General features: G+C 38.4%; 2 protein-coding genes across 3 annotated transcripts; one reads left to right on the top strand and one right to left on the bottom strand.

Moving 5' to 3' along the window:
* LOC133655400 (dual specificity protein phosphatase 13A-like) lies at nt 1–4,840 on the bottom strand. 2 transcript variants are annotated; one of them, XM_062055521.1, is made up of 3 exons: nt 4,699–4,840; nt 4,401–4,624; nt 1–322 (listed from the first exon to the last, which is right to left on the bottom strand). In XM_062055521.1, the coding sequence occupies exons 1-3, from the start codon at nt 4,803–4,805 to the stop codon at nt 132–134; spliced, it is 522 nt and encodes a 173-aa protein (XP_061911505.1). In that variant the 5' UTR covers nt 4,806–4,840; the 3' UTR covers nt 1–131. The 2 variants fall into 2 exon arrangements, with proteins under 2 accessions (XP_061911505.1, XP_061911506.1); XM_062055522.1 differs by having other exon boundaries at nt 1–298.
* Nucleotides 4,841–7,544: 2,704 nt separating this feature from the next.
* LOC133655396 (sphingomyelin synthase-related protein 1-like) lies at nt 7,545–24,397 on the top strand. The gene is made up of 6 exons (XM_062055516.1): nt 7,545–7,793; nt 11,801–12,377; nt 12,440–12,535; nt 20,989–21,106; nt 21,175–21,325; nt 23,476–24,397. The coding sequence occupies exons 2-6, from the start codon at nt 11,821–11,823 to the stop codon at nt 23,778–23,780; spliced, it is 1,227 nt and encodes a 408-aa protein (XP_061911500.1). The 5' UTR covers nt 7,545–7,793; nt 11,801–11,820; the 3' UTR covers nt 23,781–24,397.
* The last annotated feature ends 978 nt before the right edge of the window (nt 24,398–25,375 follow it).

Below are 25,375 nucleotides of genomic sequence, written 5' to 3'. Positions count from 1 at the left end.
GATGTCTTTTATTCCCCTATGTACAATGTCAGAGGTCAAATGTTTACGTAAGCAATCACACAACATGCATGACGTTCAAATATGAACTACAGTATGTATGTATGTATATATGTACAGTATGCATGTAAAAACTATGGCTGCCGTAGTTTGACTTGTAAAGCACAGAGCTGCTTGAGGAATCCTTTATTGGGGAAAATCCAGCGTCGCTCTTTGACCTTCAGTATGGCGTCCATCAGCGTGCATGCGTGACAGATCATGAAGTAGGACAAGAGCAGGGCTGCGGACCTGCTCACACCTGCTGCACAGTGGACCAACACAGCAGCTAAGGGGTTACAAATAATGAGAGGAAGCAGGAGAGGACAATGATAGTGATAACAAGTATTATTAAATATCCCACTAAAAACAACTTTATTCTTATATACTTGTATATTTATCATAAGTTCAGTTTTTCTTCTTGCCAGTCATTCTTTATTTTGAAATTAGAGCTTGTCTCCTTATTTTTTACATATTTGTCTTGACAACTTTTTGGTTTTTTTCCTCTTAATATTACAACTTTATTCTTAGAAATGTTTGTTCTCATGTTACAATTTTTTTTATTATACAATATACACACTTTGTCATGTTTTTTTTTGTCCTCATGAAATTATGATTTTATTTCTATAAAAGAAAGATTACTTTGCTGTTGTAAATTATGATCTTTTTTTTTTGTTACATTTGCATTTTTCTTTCATATTATTGGAACTTTAAATGTTTATTATTTTCAAAAGCGCCGTTTTGTTTACTTTTAGCATATAACCTTTTTTCATAACTTTACAATATATTATATAGATGAAATATATACATTAAATAAGTTTGTCAAAAGGACTTTATTTGTATGAATACGTAAACGTTTTCCTTGACATATATTTTTCTCACATATATTTATATTATTATTAAAAGCGCTCACAAAAATCAGCTATTTTTTTTAACGGCCCTCAATGCATTTTAAAAATAGAATAATGTTTTGTTGTTTTTTTCATTTGTTTAACATCTTTATTTTGTGTTCTTTGTTATTAATTATTTATTATTACTATTTGTATTTATTGTTTTGTTTATCTGATCATTAATAATTAATTACCAGATTTGTAGCCTGCAGCTTTTTTTTTGGAACGGCCCACATCGCATTTAAAAAATATTGTTGCTGAAAAAATAACAAGTGGAATGAAAGAACAAACTGTTATTTTCTTCTTTAAATCAACAACTATATATTGTACTGGTTTTGAAAGTGCAAAATATCAATATGGCGCTCTCAGCCTTTTTTAGTGTCCGTTGAGATACTCAAAATTATCACCAAAAAAAACGTTTGGACAAAACTGGCGTAGGCTATTTTTTAATTTTATTTATTTATCAGTGTATAACTTTTTTCCATAATATTACAAGTTTCTTTGCATAATACAGTACGACAACTTATTTGCATAAACAGATTTTTGAGAAGATGGTAACTTTTTTAATATAAAATGTATTCTGACAAAAAAAAAAAATTATTTCATAGTATGATTACATTTTTAGTTAATGAGATGAAGCTATTCCTGAAGGAATTGCGTGTGAATGCTCCGATGCTGAAGTTGAACTTCAAAATAGCTAATTGTTGAAGTAGAACACACAATTCCCAAACAGGCTGAATATTTACAAGTTGGAACGGTTTGAATCGGATGAAAAATGTGGGAATTGTGGAACTTTGAAGAATGTCCCAATGATTTCAATGGGAATTTCCCCAAAAATTGTGAATTTCGGGTAAAGCGGGAATTTTTTTGAAAATGGTAAAAAAAAAAACTTGAATGACTTGAAATGGTCGCTGTTGAAACTTTTCAAATTGGTCGAGATATGTTGAAGTAGTAACATGTTGAATTGAGAAATGGTATTAAGGAATTCCTGGAGTTTCGGGAAAACCGGGAATTTTCCCAGTTCAAAAAACAACTTTGTTTTTTGTCCTGATTAAGAGGAATGTTTTGATGGTAGAACGGTTAAAATGCGTTGAAAAATGTGGAAGGAGTTGTCGCCAGAAAAATGGGTAGAAATAGAGCTTTCGAAAAGCAGGAAATCTGGAAAATCCTGGAATTTTTTTTAACTTGGAAAAAAGGTAGTTTGAATTTCGAGGATGGTGGAATGTGTTGAAGGTGGAATGGTTTGAATCGGTTAAAAATGGGGAAATGGGGAAAGTTTGAAAAATGGCCAATTCATTTTTTAAATGGGAAAACTGGGAATTTGGGTAAATGTGGGAATTGTTTTAATTTGTCAAGGGGAAGGCCGCGATACCCGAATAGGCTGAACAGTTTGAAGTTAGAACAGTTTCAATTCGGATGAAAAATGTGGGAATTGTGGAACTTTGAAGACTGTCCCAATGTTTTGAATGGGAATTTCGGGTAAAGCGAAAAAAATTTTGAAAACTAAAAAACTTGAATGTTCCGAATGAGTTGAAATGGTCGGTGTTGAAATTTTTCAAATCGGTCGAGAAATGTTGAAGTAGTAACATGTTGAATTGAGAAATGGTATTACAAAATTCCGTGAAAACCGGGAATTTTTTGTTTTTTGTCCTGATTAAGAGGAATGTTTTGACGGTGGAACGGTTGAAATGCGAAAAGGGTGGAAATGGGGCTTTGGAAAACCAGGAGTTATGGAAAATCCTGGAATTTTTTTTTACTTGAAAAAAGGGTAGTTTGAATTTCTAGGATCGTGGAATATGTTGAATGTACAATGGTATGAATCATTTGAAAAATGTGGAAATGGTGAGTTTGAAAAATGGCCACTTAATTTCAAATGTCATTTCTGGGAATTTGTCAAGGGAAAGCCCGCGATTCCCGAATGAACTGAACAGTTTGAAGTTGGAACGGTTTGAATCGGATGAAAAATGTGGGAATTGTGGAACTTTGAAGACTGTCCCAATGTTTTGAATGGGAATTTTGGGTAAAGCGGGAATTTTTGGGAAAATGGTAAAAAAAAACTTGAATGTTCTGAATGAGTTGAAATGGTTGGTGTTGAAATTTCTCTAATCGGTCGAGAAATGTTGAAGTAGTAACATGTTGAATTGAGAAATGGTATTACGGAATTCCGGGAAAACCAGGAATTTTTCCAGTTCAAAAAACAACTTTGTTTTTTGTCCTGATTAAGAGGAATGTTTTGACGGTAGAACGATTAAAATGCGTTGAAAAATGTGGAAGGAGTTGTCCCCAGAAAAAAGGGTGGAAATATGGCTTTGGAAAATCCAGGAATTCTGGAAAATCCTGGAATGTTTTTTAACTTGGAAAAAGGGTAGTTTGAATTTCCAGAATGGGGAAATGTGTTGAAGGTGGAATGTGTTGAATAGGTTGAAAAATGTGGAAATGGTGAAAGTTTGAAAAATGGCCAATTCATTTTAAATGGGAAAAATGTCCTGAAAAAAACGGGAATTCCGGGAAATCTGGGAATTTGTCAAGGGAAAGCCTGCGATTCCGGAATAGGCTGAACAGTTTGATGTTGGAACAGTTTGAATCGGATGAGAAATGTGGGAATTGTGAAACTTTGAAGACTGTCCCAATGTTTTCAATGGGAATTTCGGGTAATGCTGGAATTTTTGGGAAAATGGTAAAAAAAAAAACTTGAATCTTCTGAATGAGTTGAAATGGTTGGTGTTGAAATTTCTCTAATCGGTCGAGAAATGTTGAAGTAGTAACATGTTGAATTGAGAAATGGTATTACAAAGTTCCGGGAAAACCGGGAATTTTTCCAGTTCAAAAAACAATTTTGTTTTTTGTTCTAATTAGGAATGTTTTGACGGTAGAACGGTTAAAATGCGTTGAAAAATGTGGAAGGAGTAGTCGCCAGAAAAAAGGATGGAAATATGGCTTTGGAAAATCCAGGAATTCTGGAAAATCCTGGAATGTTTTTTAACTTGGAAAAAGGGTAGTTTGAATTTCCAGAATGGTGGAATGGGTTGAATATGTTGAAAAATGTGGAAATGGTGAAAGTTTGAAAAATGGCCAATTTGTTTTAAATGGGGAAAAATGTCCCGGAAAAAACGGGAATGCCGGGAAATCTGGGAATTTTTGGAATTTGTCAAGGTAAAGCCTGCGATTCCGGAATAGGCTGAACAGTTTGAAGTTGGAACGGTTTGAATCGGATGAAAAATGTGGAAGGTAGAGCGCGCCAAAATCTGGAAAAAAGAAGAAGAAGAAGAAAAACCATATGTGTGTGAATGCATTCACACAATTATTACTTTACTTCCCTTATATGGACGATGTTTTATTTGTGTAAAAAGGCACTGATTGATAATTTCTCCAATTCAACCTAATTCATGTAACGTTGCAACTTTTTGTCTCGTTAAAGTATATATTTGTATGTTCCATAATCAGGTTGAGTTTGGCCTACAGCGACACAAACCTCACCTTTACCTCCGGCCGTGCAAAGTGCGTGGTGGATGAACTGTGCACACGGGAAGAAATACGGCGAAAGGTCAAAGGTGGGCGAGTCGTCTGCAGGCACGCCGTAATAATGTACGCCGTCTCCGTAGTAATGTCTGTTGCCTTCACTGCACCGGCTGCCGTGTGCTGCGTTCAAGACGTGTGTAACTCCCAGCTTCCACACCATGTAGCGGTCATTGGCTGCTGACCTTTGAACCATAGAGGCAAAAGTGGTTGGGTTTTTAAAGCAAGAATTATTCCTGTTATGAGGCAGAAGACTCACATGTCACCAAGGAACAGACCAGGACTAACTTCATCCACATGATTGCCAAAACGTTTGCCGCCAAACAGAACTTTCTGCAAGTCTTTCACACATGGACTCTTCTCCATTGCTAAATCAGAGTCTCGTGCATTTCTCAGGTCGACTGACAATGACAGCTGACTGTGTGTGTGTGTGTGTGTGTGTGTGTGTGTGTGTGTGTGTGTGTGTGTGTGTGTGTGTGTGTGTGTGTGTGTGTGTGTGTGTGTGTGTGTGTGTGTGTCTAAAATTAATCATTGATGACCCATGTTCTAACCACTGTGCAGTCCTTCAATCCTTTACAGGCATTTAGTTTCCCCCTTCTAAATATGCCAGGATAAGGTTAATATTATGTGGAAAAAAATGGAAATTAATTTCTGATATTACAAAGAGAAATTCCTAATTATGACAAAATGGTAATTATTGTAGAAATGTACTCATAATATTATGAGGTGAAAAAAATTCTCAAGAGGTTGTGAGGAAAAAAAACTATTTGAAATCGGTCGAAAAATGTTGAAGTAGTAACATTTTGAATGGGAAACTTGTATTACGGGATTTCGGGAAAACCGGGAATTTTTCCAGTTCAAAAAAATAACTTCATTTGTTTGTCCTGGTTAAGAGGAATGTTTTGACAGTTGAAGTGGGTTGAAAAATGTAGGAGTAGTTGCCAGAAAAAAGGGTGGAAATAGGGCTTTGGAAAACCAGGAATTCTGGAAAATCCTGGAATTTTTTTGAACTTGGAAAAAATGTAGTTTGAATTTCGAGGATGGTGGAATATGTTGAAGGAGGAATGGGTTGAATACGTTGAAAAATGTGAAAATTGTGGAAGTTTGAAAAATGGCCAATTCATTTTTAAATGGGGGAAATCAGGGAATTTTTTGAATTTTTCAAGGGAAAACCCGCGATTCCCGAAAAGGCTGAACAGTTTAAAGTTGGAACAGTTTGAATCTGATTTTTAAAAATGTGGAAATTGTGGAACTCTGAAGAATGTCCCATTGATTTCAATGGGGATTTCCCAAAAAAATTGGGAATTTCGGGTAAAGCGGGAATTTTTTTGAAAATGGTGAAAAAAACTTGAATGGTCTGAATGAGTTAAAATGGTTGGTGTTGAAATTTTTCAAATCGGTCGAGAAATGTTGAAATAGTAACATGTTGAATGGAAAAATAGTATTACGGAATCCCTGGAGTTTCGGGAAAACCGGGAATTTTTCCAGTTCAAAAAAACAACTTCATTTTTTGTCCTGGTTAAGAGGAATGTTTTGACGGTGGAACAGTTGAAGTGGGTTGAAAAATGTGGGAGGAGTAGTTGCCAGAAAAAAGGGTGGAAATAGGGCTTTGGAAAACCAGGAATTCTGGAAAATCCTGGATTTTTTTTAACTTGGGAAAAAAATAAGTCTGAATTTCCAGAATGGTGGAATGTGTTGAAGGTGGAATGGGTTGAATCGGTTGAAAAATGTGGAAATGGTGGAAGTTTGAAAAATGGCCAATTAATTTTAAATGGGGAAACCGGGAGTTCTGGGAAATATGGGAATTTTTTGAATTTTTCAAGGTAAAACCTGCGATTCCAGAATAGGCTGAACAGTTTAAAGTTGGAACAGTTTTAATCAGATAAAAAATGTGGGAATTGTGGAACTCTGAAGAATGTCCCATTGATTTCAATGGGAATTTCCCCAAAATGTAGGAATTTTGGGTAAAGCGGAAATTTTTTAGGAAATGGTAAGACACTTGAATGGTCTGAATGAGTTGAAATGGTTGGAAATGGTGAGTTTGAAAAATGGCCACTTCATTTCAAATGTCATTTCTGGGAATTTTTGGAATTTGTCTAGGGAAAGCCCACCATTCCCGAATAGGCTGAACAGTTTGAAGTTGGAACAGTTTGAATCGGATGAAAAATGTGGGAATTGTGGAACTTTGAAGACTGTACCAATGTTTTCAATGGGAATTTCGGGTAAAGCGGGAATTTTTTTGAAAATGGTTAAAAACTTGAATGTTCTGAATGAGTTGAAATGGTTGGTGTTGAAATTTTTCAAATCGGTCGAGAAATGTTGAAGTAGTAACATGTTGAATTTAGAAATGGTATTATGGAATTGCGGGAAAACCGATAATTTTTCCAGTTTAAAAAACAACTTAGTTTTTTGTCCTGATTAAGAGGAATGTTTTGACGGTGGAACGGTTAAAATGCGTTGAAAAATGTGGAAGGAGTAGTTGCCAGAAAAATATGGCTTTGGAAAACCCGTAATTTTGGAAAATCCTGGAATTATTTTTTTTACTTGGAAAAAGGGTAGTTTGAATTTCCAGAATGGTGGTATGGGTTGAAGGTGGAATGGGTTGAATAGGTTGAAAAATGTGGAAATGATAGAAGTTTAAAAAATGGCCAATTAATTTTAAATGGGGAAAAATGTCCCGGGAAAAAACAGGAAATCTGGGAATTTTTGGAATTTGTCAAGGGAAAGCCTGCGATTCTGGAATAGGCTGAACAGTTTGAAGTTGGAACGGTTTGGATCGGATGAAAAATGTGAAAGGTAGAGCGCGCCAAAATCTGGAGGAGAAGAAGAAAAACCATATGTGTGTGAATGCATTCACACAATTATTACTTTACTTCCCTTACATGGATGTTTTATTTGAAGGGAATATGGGGTAAAAAAAAAAAATGGATGAATACCAGGACTTTATTTTCATCAAATTCTGATTCATCATTTCTCCAATACAACCTAAATCATGTAATATTGCACATTTTTGTTTTATTAGAGTATATTAAAAAAATCATAATTACGAAACCATCATTTCTGAGAGTAAAGTTAGGATAATATAAGAGGGAGTTGAAGTGCATGTCACGCTGCAGTTCATACTTCCTCCACTGAGTGTCGCTGTCAGCTGGTGTCGCTGTCACCTCTCCCAGTGCCATACTGCCAACATAACGGGATGCTAACCAGCGCGACATGATTGTCAGCCATATCAACATTAGTATTATTTCCACCGTCACGAATCGCTCACAACCGTGTGAGATGCCCTACAGCTAGCTTCCCGGGAGCCCGCACGTTCCGGTGGCGTCGCCTTCTTTGAACAACCTCTCAGCTCGGGTGAGTGAGCCTCGAAGGGAAGCTAACGTCGTTAGCTCGACGCTAGCAGCTAAGTGATTAGCCACCTGTGTTGCCATTGGGAAGTCCTGTTGGCCTCGGGCGTGTGCGTCAGTTACATCGTTATTTCCTCGCCATTCCATCACATAATCATGTCATTAATCTTCTGGTTTCGCCTCTTTGTTTGCATTTTAAAAAAGGTGGAATAGCCAAGGTGTGTTTTGAACGTGAAACCACAAACATGTCACGTTAGCCACTTAAGCTAACTAACAATTAGCCTGCGCTAAACCACATTGTTCACCAATAATTATTTTAATAGTTGCTTCATAGCGGAAGAACAGGCGTTATTTTTGGTTGGGTTATGGCATTTAGTGCTTTTAATTGCGAAAAAAGTTCATTCGAGGTGCCCAATAAGCTTAGCTATCATCACAGTACATCATAGCAACTAGAGATGTCCGATAATGGCCTTTTAGCCGATATTGTCCAACTCTTAATTACCGATATCAACCGATACCGCTATATACAGTCGTGGAATTAACACATTATTATGCGTAACTTTGTTGTGATGCCCCGCTGGATGCATTAAACAATGTAACAAGGTTTTCCAAAATAAATCAACTCAAGTTATGGAAAAAAAATACCAACATGACACTGCCATATTTATTATTGAAGTCACAAAGTGCTTTTTTTTCTTTTGAACATGCCTCAAAGCAGCAGCTTGGAATTTGGGACATGCTCTCCCTGAGAGAGGTTGAGGTGGGCGGGTCAGGGGGTGGCGGGGAGTGTATATTGTAGCGTCCCGGAAGAGTTAGTGCTGCAAGGGGTTCTGGGTATTTGTTCTGTTGTGTTTATGTTGTGTTACGGTGCGGATGTTCTCCCGAAATGTGTTTGTCATTTTTGTTTGGTGTGGGTTCATAGTGTGGCGCATATTTGTAACAGTGTTAAAGTTGTTTATACGGTCACCCTCAGTGTGACCTGTATGGCTGTTGACCAAGTATGCGTTGCATTCACTTGTGTGTGTGAGATATTCGGTGATTGGGCCGGCACGCAAAGGCAGTGCCTTTAAGGTTTATTGGCGCTCTGTACTTCTCCCTACGTCCGTGTACACAGCGGTGTTTTTTTAAAGAGTCATAAATTGTACTTTTTGAAACTGATACCGATAATTTTGAAACCGATAATTTCCGATATTACATTTTAAAGCATTTATCGGCGATAATATCGCCAGTCCGATATTATCGGACATCTCTAATAGCAACCCCCCAAAAAATGCCCCCTAGTGGATGACACACATGCCTTATATTCACTATTAAATAAAAACATCCATATATTTATGAAGGTAATACTTCTGATCCACAATAATTGAGTGAACGTCAGGATTAATACGATAACAAAAGTAAAAATACCAGTTTAGCGTCAGAATAAAAGTTTGACTACATCAAAAAGAATTGTAATTAAGCTGAGATAGGCTCCAGCACGCCCCTGCGACCCCGAAAGGGACAAGCGGTAGAAAATGGATGGAAGACACTTGCACTGTAAAATACAGTGTTGGCGCTAGGAATTTTCAAAACGGGGTCCAGGGACCCCATCAAGTCATAAAAATTAGGTTTTTGATTGATTGGTTGATTGAAACTTTTATTAGTAGATTGCACAGTACAGTACATATTCCGTACAATTGACCACTAAATGGTAACACCCGAATAAGTTTTTCAACTTGTTTAAGTCGGGGTCCACGTTAATCAATTCACGGTAGGTCCCACACTAAATATTTGGGGTCCCACTTTTTTGTAAGTGTTTTGAAAACAAATGATAAATGTATGCATTATCCTGTTATATCTCACATTCTATATTCAGTTTTGGACAAAGGTTGTCCTAAACGTTACTTAATCCATTAAAAAAAAAGAAAACACATTTTTATGCATATGTAAATGTATCCGGTTATAAACATTCATTCACTTACTTCTTTCCTTCACGGATCTAAACTTTACCGCATGCACCTCCTGGTACCCTAGCACCTCCAAAACCCTCAAATCTAAACTCCAAACATCTCAGAACAAGCTAGTCAGGTTACTTCTAGACCTCCACCCCAGATCCCACCTCACTCCTACCCACTTCTCTAAAGTGGGCTGGCTCAAGGTGGAGGACAGAGTTAAACAACTTGCACTAAGCCTAGTCTATAAAATCCGCTACACCTCCCTGATACCGAAGTACATGTCAAACTACTTCCTTAACGTAAATGACCGCCTTAACCACAACACCAGGGGGTGCTCCACTAACCACGTTAAACCCAGATTCCGAACTAACAAAGGTCTTAACTCATTCTCTTTCTATGCCACATCAATGTGGAATGCACTCCCAACAGGTATAAAAGAAAGGGCATCTCTATCCTCCTTCAAAACCGCAATAAAAGTTCACCTCCAGGCAGCTACAACCCTAAACTAACACCCTCCCCGGTATGCTAATAATCAAATGTAAACAATCAAATGCAGATACTTTTTCTTTTTCTTATGCCTTCTGATCTCTCTGATCTCTCTGATCTCTCTCTCTCTCTCTCTCTCTCTCTCTCTCTCTCTCTCTCTCTATGTCCACTACTTGATGTCCATACCCCCCCCCCCCTCCACACCCCTGATTGTAAATAATGTAAATAATTCAATGTGATTATCTTGTTTGATGACTGTATTATGATGATAGTATATATGATAGTATATATCTGTATCATGAATCAATTTAAGTGGACCCCGACTTAAACAAGTTGAAAAACTTATTCGGGTGTTACCATTTAGTGGTCAATTGTACGGAATATGTACTTCACTGTGCAACCTACTAATAAAAGTCTCAATCAATCAATCAAAAAACCGGTGTATTTTTTAAAATATTTTTATTTAAGAAGTTGTAGGTGTATTTATTTCAGCATAAAAGTGTAAAACATGTTTTGCTTGGGTCATGAAATGATGATAATGGTGTGCCAGGGCATACATGCATATGATACATTGAATTGATTATTCTCACCTGTATGTAGATCATCAGTCGTTTAAAAACCACCACATCTACACTTTCATGGTAATAATAAGGAGTGCTTGAAACTCCGCATGCCAACATCTCCGTTCGGTGCCACACCAACAAAATGCCCAAGCAACCATTTCCACATCAAGACCATATGAAAAAACTAGTCAACAACAGAAGGAGGAACCTACCACATAGCGAAGGACATACACTATTTGATTTCCTATTATGCAGCTCATTTTTATTTGACACTAATTGAAATATTTTATGTGACATCATGCACAAAAGTGCACTTTATATGTTTTAAACTATTGTAGTGGCGTTCTGTACAAAAAGTGCACTTTAATTTAGTGTTGTTTTGATATGTCATCTTAGTGACATCATGCACAAAAGTGCACTAATAGCTTGTTTTAGAAATGTCTCTGACAATCTTGCACTTTCTGTTTTGGAATTTACATGAATGTTTGTGCCACTGCTTAATAACTGTTTAATAAATACAGTTTTGGTAAATTGACTTAGTCGTGATTTCCCTCTCTGCATGAAAGTTTAAAATGAGCATACATTAATGCAGTATGAAAAATAATGTTTTAATGTAGACACATAGAATCATCATACAGCTGTGATTATATGCATCAAGTGTTCATTCAAGGCCAAGGCAAAATATCGGGATATATATCGTGTATCGTGACATGGCCTAAAAATATCGAGATATATTAATAGAAGGCCATATCGCCCAGCCCTACCCCACGCCCTCGGCCACAATTACTTTTTATTAGAATAAAGTACAGATGAGTAACTTGTAATGTTGAAAGGTAAACTACAGTTGCAATACAACGCCAATGTGTGTATAATATTCTGAGAAAATAAATAAATAAACTAGTAATATTAGAGCATTTTTTTACAAAGCAGCACAGACTAATGGCAGTGTTGTTTTGATATTTGCAAAGAGAACTTCAAACAGGTAGCATGAGGGTTAATGTGGACTCACACTCACTGTTGTCGTCCCACAGTTTTGGGAGCGAAGGAGGAAATGAGCCAGCCGAGCGTCCGCCGCTGGACGCCCAAACACGTGGCCAAGTGGCTGAAGGAGGAGGGCTTCTGCGACTATGTGGACCTGCTGTGCTACAAGCACCGCCTGGACGGCACCAGCCTGCTGGCCCTCAGCGAGTACGACCTGCGCTCGCCGCCCCTGGAGCTCAAGGTGCTGGGCGACATCAAGCGCCTCATGGTATCCATCCGCAAGCTCCAGAAGCAGAACCTGGACCTGCTGGATGAGCTGGGCCTCCCCTTCGACGGACACTCCCCGACCGGCGCCGGCGGCAACGTGGACTGGTTGTGCAACGGCGAGCCCGGGAGGGACTGCGACAGCACGGACACGGCGCCCGTGGGCGAGGAGTACCAGCAGTACACCAACGGGAAGTACAAGCAGCAAGCGCGCAGGCTGGATCCCGAGTACTGGAAGACGGTGCTCAGCTCCGTCTATGTGGTCTTTGTGTTTGGATTCACCTCCTTCGTCATGGTCATCGTGCACGAGAGGGTCCCTGACATGCGCACGTACCCGCCCTTGCCGGATATCTTCCTGGACAGGTGACTACTCTCTTACTAACATCAGCCCGCTTTATTAATATTACACGCTTTTTTGTCCACAGCGTGCCTCGAATCCCGTGGGCCTTCGCCATGGCTGAAACGTGTGGCGTGATCCTGTGTAACATCTGGCTGCTGGTTCTCCTGCTACACAAACACAGGTATCTCTTGGAGTCCTCAACAATAAAAGCATCAAGGGCCATTTTGAAATGTTTTATCTAGAGCTGTCCGATAACATCGGACTGCCGATAAATGCTTTGAAATGTAATATCGGAAATTATCGGTATCGGTTTCAAAAAGGAAAATGTTATGACTTTTTAAAACGGTACACGGACGTAGGGAGAAGTACAGAGCAGTTGCGTCTCCCAGTCATACTTGCCAACCCTCCCGATTTTCCCGGGAGACTCCCGAATTTCAGTGCCCCTCCCGAATTTCTCCTGATTTACACCCAGACAACAATATTGGGGCCGTGCCTTAAAGGCACTGCATTTGCGTGCCGGCCCAATCACACAATATCTACGGCTTTTCACACACCCAAGTGAATGCCATGCATACTTGGTCAACAGCCATACAGGTCACACTGAGGGTGACCGTATAAACAACTATAACACTGTTACAAATATGCGCCACACTGTGAACCCACACCAAACAAGAATGACAAACACATTTCGGGAGAACATCCGCACCGTAACACAACATAAACACAACAGAACAAATACCCAGAACCCCTTGCAGCACTAACTCTTCCGGGACGCTACAATATACACCCCCCGTACGTAAAGTATCAAACAACAGAAGAATAAGTGGTTATTACATTTGAACATAAGTGTGGATAGAACATGTTAAAACAGATATTAACAGTAAATGAACAAGTACATTATTAATCATTTTTACAGCTTGTCCTTTATAATTGTAACACAAAATTGAATGAGAAATAATAATATGTTACTGCATACGTCAGCAGGCATATTAGAAGCCTTTGTTTGCTTGCTTACTACTAAAAGAGAAGTTGTCTGGTATGTTCACTATCCTATTTTATGACAAAATTACGGATATTTAATGTATCATAAGATTTTATGTTAAAATGAAGCCAATAATTACATTGTTTGTGGTCCCCTTTATTTTGAAAAGTATCGAAATACACTTTGGTACGGATACCAAAATATTGGTATCGGGACAACCCTACATTAAAGAAGACAACAAGACGAAAAAAATATCGATCAATTTACAACAAAGAATAACTTATTTTTCAACATTGTTTAGTCTGCAGCAGAAAAGATTTAAAGTGCCTCAATTTGCTTGAAATTAAAAGAATAATGTAATCCTTCCTAAAACTACAAATATTTTTTGACCGACTTCAGCCATTTTATACTGAAAAATAAAATGAAATGAACTTAATAATATATTCAAATTGATCAGCGACATTAATTCAGGAGCACAAAATACAAAACACGTAACCTACAAAACAAAAAATATTACAAAAAATGTTTTTGGTCAAAATGAGGAAGTCAGGATTAATGGCTACAATGAGCACGTTTTGTACTGCATAGCTTTTCAAAACGAGTTTGATACTGATATGGTACTGGCATCGCACCGCACACCCCTTGGTGGACTGCCATACACAATGTGAAGCTGCTCCACTAAGTTAATGATAATTACCTCCATTACGGCAAGTACCGTATTTTTCGGACTATAAGTCGCAGTTTTTTTCATAGTTTGGCCGGGGGTGCGACTTATACTCAGGACCGACTTATTGCATGGCAGCTCCCGCCATCAGTGTGTGAATGTGTGTGTGAATGGGTAAATGTGGAAATACTGTCAAAGCGCTTTGAGTACCTTGAAGGTAGAAAAGCGCTATACAAGTATAACCCATTTATCATTTATCATTTATGTGTGAAATTATTAACACATTACCGTAAAATATGCGACTTATACTCCAGTGCGACTTATATATGTTTTTTTCCCTTCTTTATTATGCATTTTCGGCCGGTGCGATTTATACTCCGGAGCGATTTATAGTCCGAAAAATACGGTAAACTGCATTTTTTAGTATCTTATGTATCATTAAAGGCCTACTGAAACCCACTACTACCGACCACGCAGTCTGATAGTTTATATATTAATGATGAAATCTTAACATTGCAACACATGCCAATACGGCCGGGTTAACTTATAAAGTGCAATTTTAAACTTCCCAGGAAACTTCCGCTTGAAAACGTGGCGGTATGATGACGTATGCGCGTGACGTCACGAGGGCAAGGGAAGTGTTTGGACCCAATTCAAATACCTCTGTTTTCTTCGACAAAATTCCACAGTATTCTGGACATCTGTGTTGGTGAATCTTTTGCAATTTGTTTAATGGACAATGGAGACTGCAAATAAGAAAGTTGTAGGTGCGATCGGTGGAGCGGCGGACTACAGCGACACCAACACCAGGAGGTTGTGTTGTGTTTTGAGCAGGATAGCAGACGCACTACAGTGAGTACGCCCGCCGCCGCATCTAAGTTAGCTTCTGTTTTTTTAGCTTCGCCAAGCTGAATATTATTAATCGTGTATTTACATGTTCATGGTTTAATAGTATTTTTGATCTTCTGTCTATCCATCCAGTCAGGGTTTTTTTTAATTTAGTTTCTATCTGCATTTGAGACTGCTATGCTATCACTTTGGCTACGTAGCTAGGTTAGCTTCTATTTTTTTAGCTTCGAAAAGCTGAATATTATTAATCGTGTATTTACATGTTCATGGTTTAATAGTATTTTTGATCTTCTGTCTATCCATCCAGTCAGGGTTTTTTTTAATTTAGTTTCTATCTGCATTTGAGACTGCTATGCTATCACATTGGCTACGTAGCTAGGTTAGCTTCTATTTTTTTAGCTTCGAAAAGCTGAATATTATTAATCGTGTATTTACATGTTCATGGTTTAATAGTATTTTTGATCTTCTGTCTATCCATCCAGTCAGGGTTTTTTTTAATTTAGTTTCTATCTGCATTTGAGACTGATGCTATCACGTTGGCTACGTTGCTAGGTTAGCTTCTATTTTTTTAGCTTCGCAAAGCTGAATATTATTAATCGTGTATTTACATGTTCAGTCACTGTGAATGTCCATTTCGCGTTCTCGACTCTCATTTTCAAGAGGATATAGTATCTGAGGTGGTTTAAAATACAAATCTGTGATCCACAATAGAAAAAGGAGAGAGTGTGGAATCCAATGAGCCAGCTTGTACCTAAGTTACGGTCAGAGCGAAAAAAGATACGTCCATCACTGCCTCTCAAGTCCTTCACTGTAACGTTCCTCATCTACGAATCTTTCATCCTCGCTCAAATTAATGGGGTAATCGTCACTTTCTCGGTCCGAATCTCTCTCGCTCCATTGTAAACAACGGGGAATTGTGAGGAATACTAGCTCCTGTGACGTCACGCTACTTCCGGTACAGGCAAGGCTTTTTTTATCAGCGAGCAAAAGTTGCGAACTTTATCGTCGATTTTCTCTACTAAATCCTTTCAGCAAAAATATGGCAATATCGCGAAATGATCAAGTATGACACATAGAATGGATCTGCTATTCCCGTTTAAATAAAAACAATTCATTTCAGTAGGCCTTTAAGTAGCATTATCACTGGAAGATGAGACTAAACATGTTACATACTGAGAGCAAGCCGGGAGCAGGAATGCTAATAGTTAAGCTTACTGCTTAGCTATCTTGAAACAACACTAAATAAGTAAGTGCTTAGTTTAGATTGGAGCAGACACTTCAGTGACAGACTTTAGTCTCCCTGACTGATGCAGCTCACATTGTGGTGTCCGCGGTAATCCTGCCCTCAATGCGGTCTCACAGGCACCGAATGTGCTTGCCTATTGGTCACGACTGGGAGAATAAACACACGTACTAATTCAGTGCTTCTCAAAAAGTTTCTGTTACGCCCCTTCTAGGAAGAAGGAAATATTTTGCGCCCCACCCCACCCACTCCACCATTTTTAATCATTTGTCTATAAAGTTGTTATAACTACACCTCTGCATAACATTGTAAGTTTATTAACATTAAAGGAAGCAACACAACACACCTCCCCACTGTTTGAGAAGGACTGTACTAATTCAATCATGAAAAAAATACATTTTATATCTAAATATTTTTGAATCAGACTTTTTGTTTATGTGTTTGCTCTGATTCAACTGCTCTGCTATAACGTGTAGTAATAAAAAAAAACATCAAACACTTTGTTAAAATCATTTTTGAGTTTGTGGATAAAACATTTTGTTCCTGAAATAATCATTGAACATGTTTTATGTCTTAGTACACATTATTTACAGTACCTCAAATTCACACTGCACTTTAATGTATTTTCATTAAACATAAGATACAGAATTGGAGTTTTAAACATCTGGGTCACCACTTGTTGTTTACCGAAGCACTGGTGAGAAGCACTGATGTATACAAGTCATCAAAGAATACAAATATTATATCACCATTTAAAAGTGTTGTGTAGTACATGTTAACTTGAAATACAAGTCTTATGGTATCCACTACACCACTTGTTTACTGCAGAATGAAGTTTGTGATGACATGCAACATAACTTTTGAGAGGGGAAAAAAAAGGTGTCCTCTTTACCGCCACATAACATACCGAAAAAGAAGCAAAACCGTGGCCCTAAAAGGGAGTTACGGACCATAGTGTGGGTTACCTGTACCGTTGCACCTCTAGTAAACAATCATAGATATGAACACAATGACAGTTGTCAGTTGTTAGGATATCAGTGTTTCCCACACATTCATTTATTTGTGGCGGTCTGCCACGAAAGAATTACGTCCGCCACAAATTTAAAAAAATTATTTAAAAAAAATTATTTTTGTTTTTTTATGTCCTGTCCAGCTTCTCAGGAAAATCATATAGTTGATGTAGATGCCCATATAGGCTGTTCAGATTTACTTTACAAAAGAGAAGTGTAGGATACTTCTCTTGTTGCCTTATTTATATTTGACCACTACTGTTTTCTGTTTATTTGTTACTGACTGTGGCAGGACACCTCTGCCTCTGTTTCACTTTATGTTGCTGGTAAATAATATGGTTGTAGTAGTAGGCTAAAGTTAAATTATTTAGTATGCACTAATTAAAGGGGCAGAGCTTTAAGAGACATTTTAGCTTTTATATTTTATAAGATATAATTTCTGTAAGAACCACAATTAATAAATATATTTCAGGGAATAACTTATTGTTCAAATCTGTATATAAATATGTACATAAAGTGTTGTAATTATATTGTAAAATGGATGGATGGATGGATGGACGTTTAAAACAAAACTGTTATTAATTAGTAAGTATGCATTTTTTGAGCCTTTTTAGAGAAAATCATATCATTGTAGTAAATTATGCAAATTACTCGATGTCATGGTGACCGCGCCCATAGCCACGCCCCCACCGCCACAGGTATCTTGGCAGTTTATGGGAAACACTGTATATACAGTATTACCTTGATCAAATATGGCAGAAATGTCTGTTACAAGACTTGCAGTAATAAAGAGTAGGGTCCTCGCTATAATCCTGCATGGGACAATCTATTATGGTTACTGCAGAGGGAGATGACGGCTCAGACACGAGGGGGCAGTAATGTTCAATGATTTATTATATATATCATCAATATATATATATATAATAATAATAAACAATACTAACTAACGATACTTAAACTAAGGAATGGAATGTGTGACCAAAATCCAAGAGTGTGTGTGGTGTTAAACTATGTGTGTTATTAACTGTTGTGTGTTACTGTGATGTTGGATGAGGAAGCAAGACAAATCCAAAGGGGGCTAGGCGAAAGGGGTCCGTGATCCAAGTGAGGTCCGCGGGGCAGAGAGAGAGGCGTCGGAGTCCGTGTCCAGAGCGGGGGTCGAGGAACAAGGGAGGCAGTTGAGATCCGGGGCAATGGAAGGAAAACACTGCGGGCACAAGGGAGAAGACGGGGGACAAATCAACGAGGAAACACGGAGAGAGAATAAAGCTTGTCGGCTTACGGTTCACCATAGAGAAACTAAGTTCCCGCCAGGATCCTTGGGTCCACTGGTCCTTTATTCAGCTCCATCTCATCAGGTCCAAGTGCGCCGATCGCCTACGGCTGCGGCGGCGTGTCTTGCGGAGCTACTAGGTGCTCCCGCAGAGGAGGGAGAAGCAGACTGCGCGTGCGCCGTAACACAATCTGCTTTAATTAAAACATTTTTTTTTTTTAATATTCAACGAGATAAAATGATATGAAGAAATTAATCGTGATCATTTTATATATTTTGCCCAGCCCTACTGTCAGTATATGATCGATTCGAGACTGATTAGGTCGATATTTTTATTTTTTCTAAATAATATTTTGGTAGTTTTGTTCATGTTAACAAACTCAGGGAGTAATTTTCTGGACACAGGAGGACTATAAAGGCAAAAACCAAAGGATTTAAATGAGTAGTAGATGCTAGTTGTTGACATTGTTTTGATTAGAGATGTCCGATGATGGCTTTTTTGCCGATATTCCGATATTGTCCAACTCTTAATTACCAATTCCGATATCAACCGATACCGATACATACAGTCGTGGAATTAACACATTATTATACCTAATTTTGTTGTGATGCCCCGCTGGATGCATTAAAGCAGGGGTCACCAACATTTTTGAAACCAAGAGCTACTTCTTGGGTAGTGATTAATGCGAAGGGCTACCAGTTTGATACACACTTAAATAAATTGCCATAAATAGCCAATTTGCTCAATTTACCTTTAACTCTGTTATTATTAATAATTAATTATATTTATCATTGTGGAAACACTGATCATCTTAATGATTTCTCACAATAAATATATATAGAAACAGATAAATATCAATATGCAACACTTTATTTTTATATTTTCTCTAAGTGCACATTTTTCAAATTGAACATTTTCAAATGATCACTTCTAAGACAGTCTTGTGAAATCACAATATCCCATTTTAACTAGCTAGCCACTAACATTTTTTAACAAATCATGAATTACTTTGCACCATGTTTGTACAAATAACTCATGTAAAATATAAAAGTAAACTCTCAAATTTTTAAATAAATCATGTCACACTTTGAACTGGACACCAAATATGTTATCTGTTTCTTTGTCAGTTAGTAAAGACCAAGTCTTTAAAATATTTTCTTGGATTTTCAAATTCTATTTGAGTTTTGTCTCTCTTAGAATTAAAAATGTCGAGCAAAGCGAGACCAGCTTGCTAGTAAATAAATAAAATTTAAAAAATAGAGGCAGCTCACTGGTAAGTGCTGCTATTTGAGCTATTTTTAGAACAGGCCAGCGGGCTACTCATCTGGTCCTTACGGGCTACCTGGTGCCCGCGGGCACCGCGTTGGTGACCCCTGCATTAAACAATGTAACTTTACCATGAATTGATAAAAGTGGACCCCGACTTAAACAAGTAAAAAAACTTGTTCAAGTGTTTCCATTTAGTGGTCAATTGTACGGAATATGTGCTGTACTGTGCAATCTACTAATACAAGTTTCAATCAATCAATCAAAAACAAGGTTTTCCAAAATAAGAGAACAACTTCAACTCCAGTTATGGAAAAAAGTGCCAACACGGCACTGCCATATTTATTATTGAAGTCACAAAGTGCATTAGTTTTTTTAACATGCCTCAAAACAGCAGCTTGGAATTTGGGACATGCTCTCCCTGAGATAATCCCAATACCCACTACAACTATGGGAAATACTATACTTTGACTTTCACAAAGTGCATTATTTATTTTATGTTTTTTAAACATGCCTCAAAACAACAGCTACAAAAACAATGAAGGCCCACAGCTTCAGTCCAGAGTGGGGGGAGAGGGGGGTTTAGTGGTAGCGGGGGGTGTATATTGTAGTTTCCCGGAAGAGTCAGTGCTGCAAGAGGTTCTGGGTATTTGTTCTGTTGTGTTTATGTTGTGTTACGGTGCGGATGTTCTCCCGAAATGTGTTTGTCATTCTTGTTTGGTGTGGGTTCACAGTGTGGCGCATATTTGTAACACTGTTAAAGTTGTTTATACGGTCACCCTCAGTGTGACCTGTATGGCTGTTGACCAAGTATGACTTGCATTCACTTGTGTGTGTGAAAAGCCGTAGATATTATGTGACTGGGCCGGCACGCAAAGGCAGTGCCTTTAAGGTTTATTGGCGCGCTGTACTTCTCCCTACGTCCGTGTACCACTCCGTACAGCGGCGTTTTAAAAAGTCATAAATTGTACTTTTTGAAACAGATACCGATCATTTCCGATATTACATTTTTAAGCATTTATCGGCCGAGAATATCGGCAGTCCGATATTATCGGACATCTCTAATTTAAATGAGTAGTAGATGCTATTTTTTTTTAGTTATTGTGTACTATTGACATTGTTTTGATCAATAATAAAAAACGAAGTACTGTAAATATTGTATTAATATTGTTATTGATGAATTGAAAAATGTACAGTTAATACATGTGATCAGTATTGGTATCGGCCAATCTCACTCATGTTTGAAGGTATCGGCAGCATAAAACCTCGATGGCAACATGCCTAATGATTAGGAAACATGAATTATTGATGTGCTGAGAATATCAATGTGACTTTTTTTGCGTTAGGTCCATTCTTCTACGCCGCTTGTGCAGCCTGATGGGCACCGTGTTCATGCTGCGCTGCATCACCATGTTCGTCACCTCCCTGTCTGTGCCGGGACAACACCTGCAGTGTTCCGGAAAGGTAACGTCTCCGCCCACGCCGCTCCCTGTCCCCTTAACAATATCACCAATTTGTTTTCTGACGTGTAGATTTACGGAGATATGTGGGCCAAGCTGCAGCGGGCCGTCGCCATCTGGAGCGGCTTCGGGATGACTCTGACGGGCGTGCACACGTGCGGCGACTACATGTTCAGCGGCCACACCGTCGTCCTCACCATGCTCAACTTCTTTGTCACAGAGTGTGAGTAGCAAGTTGAACGCTCTATATCGCAAGATCTATGAAATGATCAAACGTTGCTGAGCTGCCTTGGCAGCAGGGGACCATTTGGTATCTATCCAATACCAAATCAATTAATATATACCGTTGTTGGAATTTTTTGTTAGTCAGTGCATGATTTTATGTTTATTTTATAAAAAGAAATGTCAAACTAGTATCAATTCCATACTGAAAATACCCTTAAAGGCCTACTGAAATGAATTTTTTTTATTTAAACGGGGATAGCAGATCCATTCTATGTGTCATACTTGATCATTTCGCGATATTGCCATATTTTTGCTGAAAGGATTTAGTAGAGAACATCGACGATAAAGTTCGCAACTTTTGGTCGCTGATAAAAAAAAAGCCTTGCCTGTACCGGAAGTAGCGTGACGTCACAGGTTGAAGGGCTCCTCACATTTCCCCATTGTCTACACCAGCAGCGAGAGCGATTCGGACCGAGAAAGCGACGATTACCCCATTAATTTGAGCGAGGATGAAAGATTCGTGGATGAGGAACGTAAGAGTGAAGGACTAGAGTGCAGTGCAGGACGTATCTTTTTTCGCTCTGACCGTAACTTAGGTAAAAGGACTCATTGGATTCCAATCGATTAATTAGATAATCGATTAATCTGTTGATTATTACTTCGATTAATCGATTAATAATCAGATAAAAGAGACAAACTACATTTCTATCCTTTCCAGTATTTTATTGAAAAAAAAACAGCATACTGGCACCATATTTATTTTGATTGTTTCTCAGCTGTTTGTACCTGTTGCAGTTTATAAAGGTTTATAAAAAAATATATATATATAAACATTTTATTGTATTTTTTTTCATTAAAAAAATGCCTCTGCGCGTGCGCATACCATAAATCCAACGAATTGATGACTAAATTAATCGCCAACTATTTTTAGAATTGATTTTAATCGATTAGTTGTTGCAGCCCTAATATATATATACACACTACCGTTCAAAAGTTTGGGGTCACATTGAAATGTCCTTATTTTTGAAGGAAAAGCACTGTACTTTTCAATGAAGATAACTTTAAACAAGTCTTAACTTTAAAGAAATACACTCTATACATTGCTAATGTGGTAAATGACTATTCTAGCTGCAAATGTCTGGTTTTTGGTGCAATATCTACATAGGTGTATAGAGGCCCATTTCCAGCAACTATCACTCCAGTGTTCTAATGGTACAATGTGTTTGCTCATTGGCTCAGAAGGCTAATTGATGACTAGAAAACCCTTGTGCAATCATGTTCACACATCTGAAAACAGTTTAGCTCGTTACAGAGGCGACAAAACTGACCTTCTTTTGAGCAGATTGAGTTTCTGGAGCATCACATTTGTGGGGTCAATTAAACGCTCAAAATGGCCAGAAAAAGAGAACTTTCATCTGAAACTCGACAGTCTATTCTTGTTCTTAGAAATGAAGGCTATTCCACAAAATTGGTTGGGTCAACAAATAAACTGGCAACTTCTAATATTTAATTCTTATGGAGGTCTTTATTACGGAAACTTATTTTGGACACTGAATTAAAGTAACTAAATTTTTTGTGTTTGAATATTGTGAACAGTTTTAGCAAACATTTGTGAGCAAAATTTAGGCCGTAAAAAAAATCAGTGTTTTAAAATTTAGTGCAGAAAAATTCAGTGCAGGAATATTTAAAGCAGCGAACATTTCTGCACTATATTTTTCTGCAATTAATTTTAAAAAACTAACTTTTTAATACACTGAATTTTAACAAACTACATTTTTAAACGCACACTTTTTCTCACAATTAAATTTGTCAGCACAATTTGATGTATAAAACTTCTGTTCACTACAAATTCAGCAAAAACAAAGCTTTTGTAATAAAGACACACATTAAACCTCCTGGTCTGAAGTAGTAAAAGAATAAAAAATGGCATACATTTTTAGAAATCAATTTAACAACGACTTAATTACTTAGATGCAAAATGTCTTTAGTGCTGTTTAAAAAAGTTGTGATATAATAAATAGACAAAGAGTTACTTCCTGTGTAGTTTAAATGAGGTGGAATCAGTCTTTGTCTCCCCCTAGCGTTCTTCTTCGGTAGTGCACATGACAAAGACCCCCCCCCATCTAAAAGGTTTGTTTTCAAACGCAGATACACCGCGGAGCTGGAACTTCATCCACACTCTCTCTTGGGTGCTCAACCTGTTTGGCATCTTCTTCATCCTGGCGGCGCACGAGCACTACTCCATCGACGTCTTCATCGCCTTCTACATCACCACCAGACTCTTCCTGTACTACCACACGCTGGCCAACACGCGCGCCTACCAGCAGAGTCGCCGAGCGCGCATCTGGTTTCCCATGTTCTCCTTCTTCGAGTGCAACGTCAACGGGCCCGTGCCTAACGAGTACTGCTGGCCTTTCTCCCGGCCCGCCGTCATGAGGATGCTGATTGGGTAGCAGAGTGACCGCTTCAAGACTAACATGAGCCTATCAGCGGCAAAGCTTGACGGGGAACCTCCCCTGTCGGTATAAGAAACTAATATTTTAAAGCGCCATTATCGCCTTTTACCTTACAGGATTTGTAGGAAGTATGAAATCTGCCAAAAACAACTACTAAAATGTTCTCCCTTTGTCTTAAATATGATTCCATTTGCCAATTGTGTATAGAAATGTACATTTTTCTCCACGTTTGATGACAGAATGACTTTTCTACCAACAAAGGGACTTTTTTTGTGGCACTAAGATAGGACATTATTCTGTTGTAAATTATTTAAAAGCATTCTGTATTTCTTGGTGTTATTTATTTCATGTTTGTACATGTCAAGGTATTTTTGTACTTGCCGCAGCAACATGCACACTTAAGATATGTTTACAGTTGCTCAAAGTGACACTATGTGCTTTTTCTTTTGTGAGTGTAAGTGCAACGATTGGTTTGTTGGCCTCAGAGTGAAAGTCGCCTCCCTTAATGGTGGTAAACAATAATGTAAAACTATTAAGAACCAGTATGCTCCTGCAGAGCCATTGTTAAGAGCCATTTCCATCATTCAATAAATAAACTGAGTTGTTTTTTTTTGCCTACTGAATGTGCATTATGTTATTTAACATGCAATGGCAAAGTATGTTTATATACACTATATTGCCAAAAGTATTTGGCCACTCATCCAGATGATGAGAATCAGGTGTCCTAATCACTTGGGCCAGCCACAGGTGTATAAAATCAAGCACATAGGCATGGAGACTGTTTCTACAAATATTTGTGAAAGAATGGGCCGCTCTCAGTGATTTCCAGCGTGGAACTGTCCTAGGATGCCACCCGTGCAACAAATCCAGTCGTGAAATTTCCTCGCTCCTAAATATTCCAAAGTCAACTGTGGGCTTTATTATAAGAAAGTGGAAGAGTTTGGGAACAACAGCAACTCAGCCACCAAGTGGTAGGCCACGTAAACTGGCAGAGAGGGGTCAGCGGATGCTGAAGTGCAAAAAAGTCGCCGACTTTCTGTACGGTCAGTTGCTACAGAGCTCCAAACTTCATGTGACCTTCCAATTAGCCCACGTACAGTACGCAGAGAGCTTCATGGAATGGGTTTCCATGGCCGAGTAGCAGTGTCTAAGCCATACATCACCAAGTCCAATGCAGAGCGTGGGATGCAGTGGTGTAAAGCACGTCGCCACTGGACTCTAGAACAGTGGAGACGCCTTCTCTGGAGTGATGAATCACGCTGGCAATCTGATGGACAAGTCTGGGTTTGGAGGTTGCCAGGAGAACGGTACATTTCGGACTGCATTGTGCCGAGTCTGAAATTTGGTAGAGGAGGAATTATGGTGTTTTTGTTTTTTTCAGGAGTTGGGCTTGGCCCCTTTAGTTCCAGTGAAAGGAACTTTGAATGTGCCAGGATACCAAAACATGTTGGACAATTCCATGCTCCCAACCTTGTAGGAACAGTTTGGAGCACACCCCTTCCTCTTCCAACATGACTGTGCACCAGTGCACAAAGCAAGGTCCATAAAGACATGGATGACACAGTCTGGTGTGGATGAACTTGACTGGCCTG

This window comes from Entelurus aequoreus, linkage group LG08 (genome assembly GCF_033978785.1).
Source record: "Entelurus aequoreus isolate RoL-2023_Sb linkage group LG08, RoL_Eaeq_v1.1, whole genome shotgun sequence".
Taxonomy (NCBI): Eukaryota; Metazoa; Chordata; class Actinopteri; order Syngnathiformes; family Syngnathidae; genus Entelurus; species Entelurus aequoreus.
Note: the sequence above shows the minus strand (reverse complement) of the source record. Positions and strands in the feature narration are given on the sequence as shown.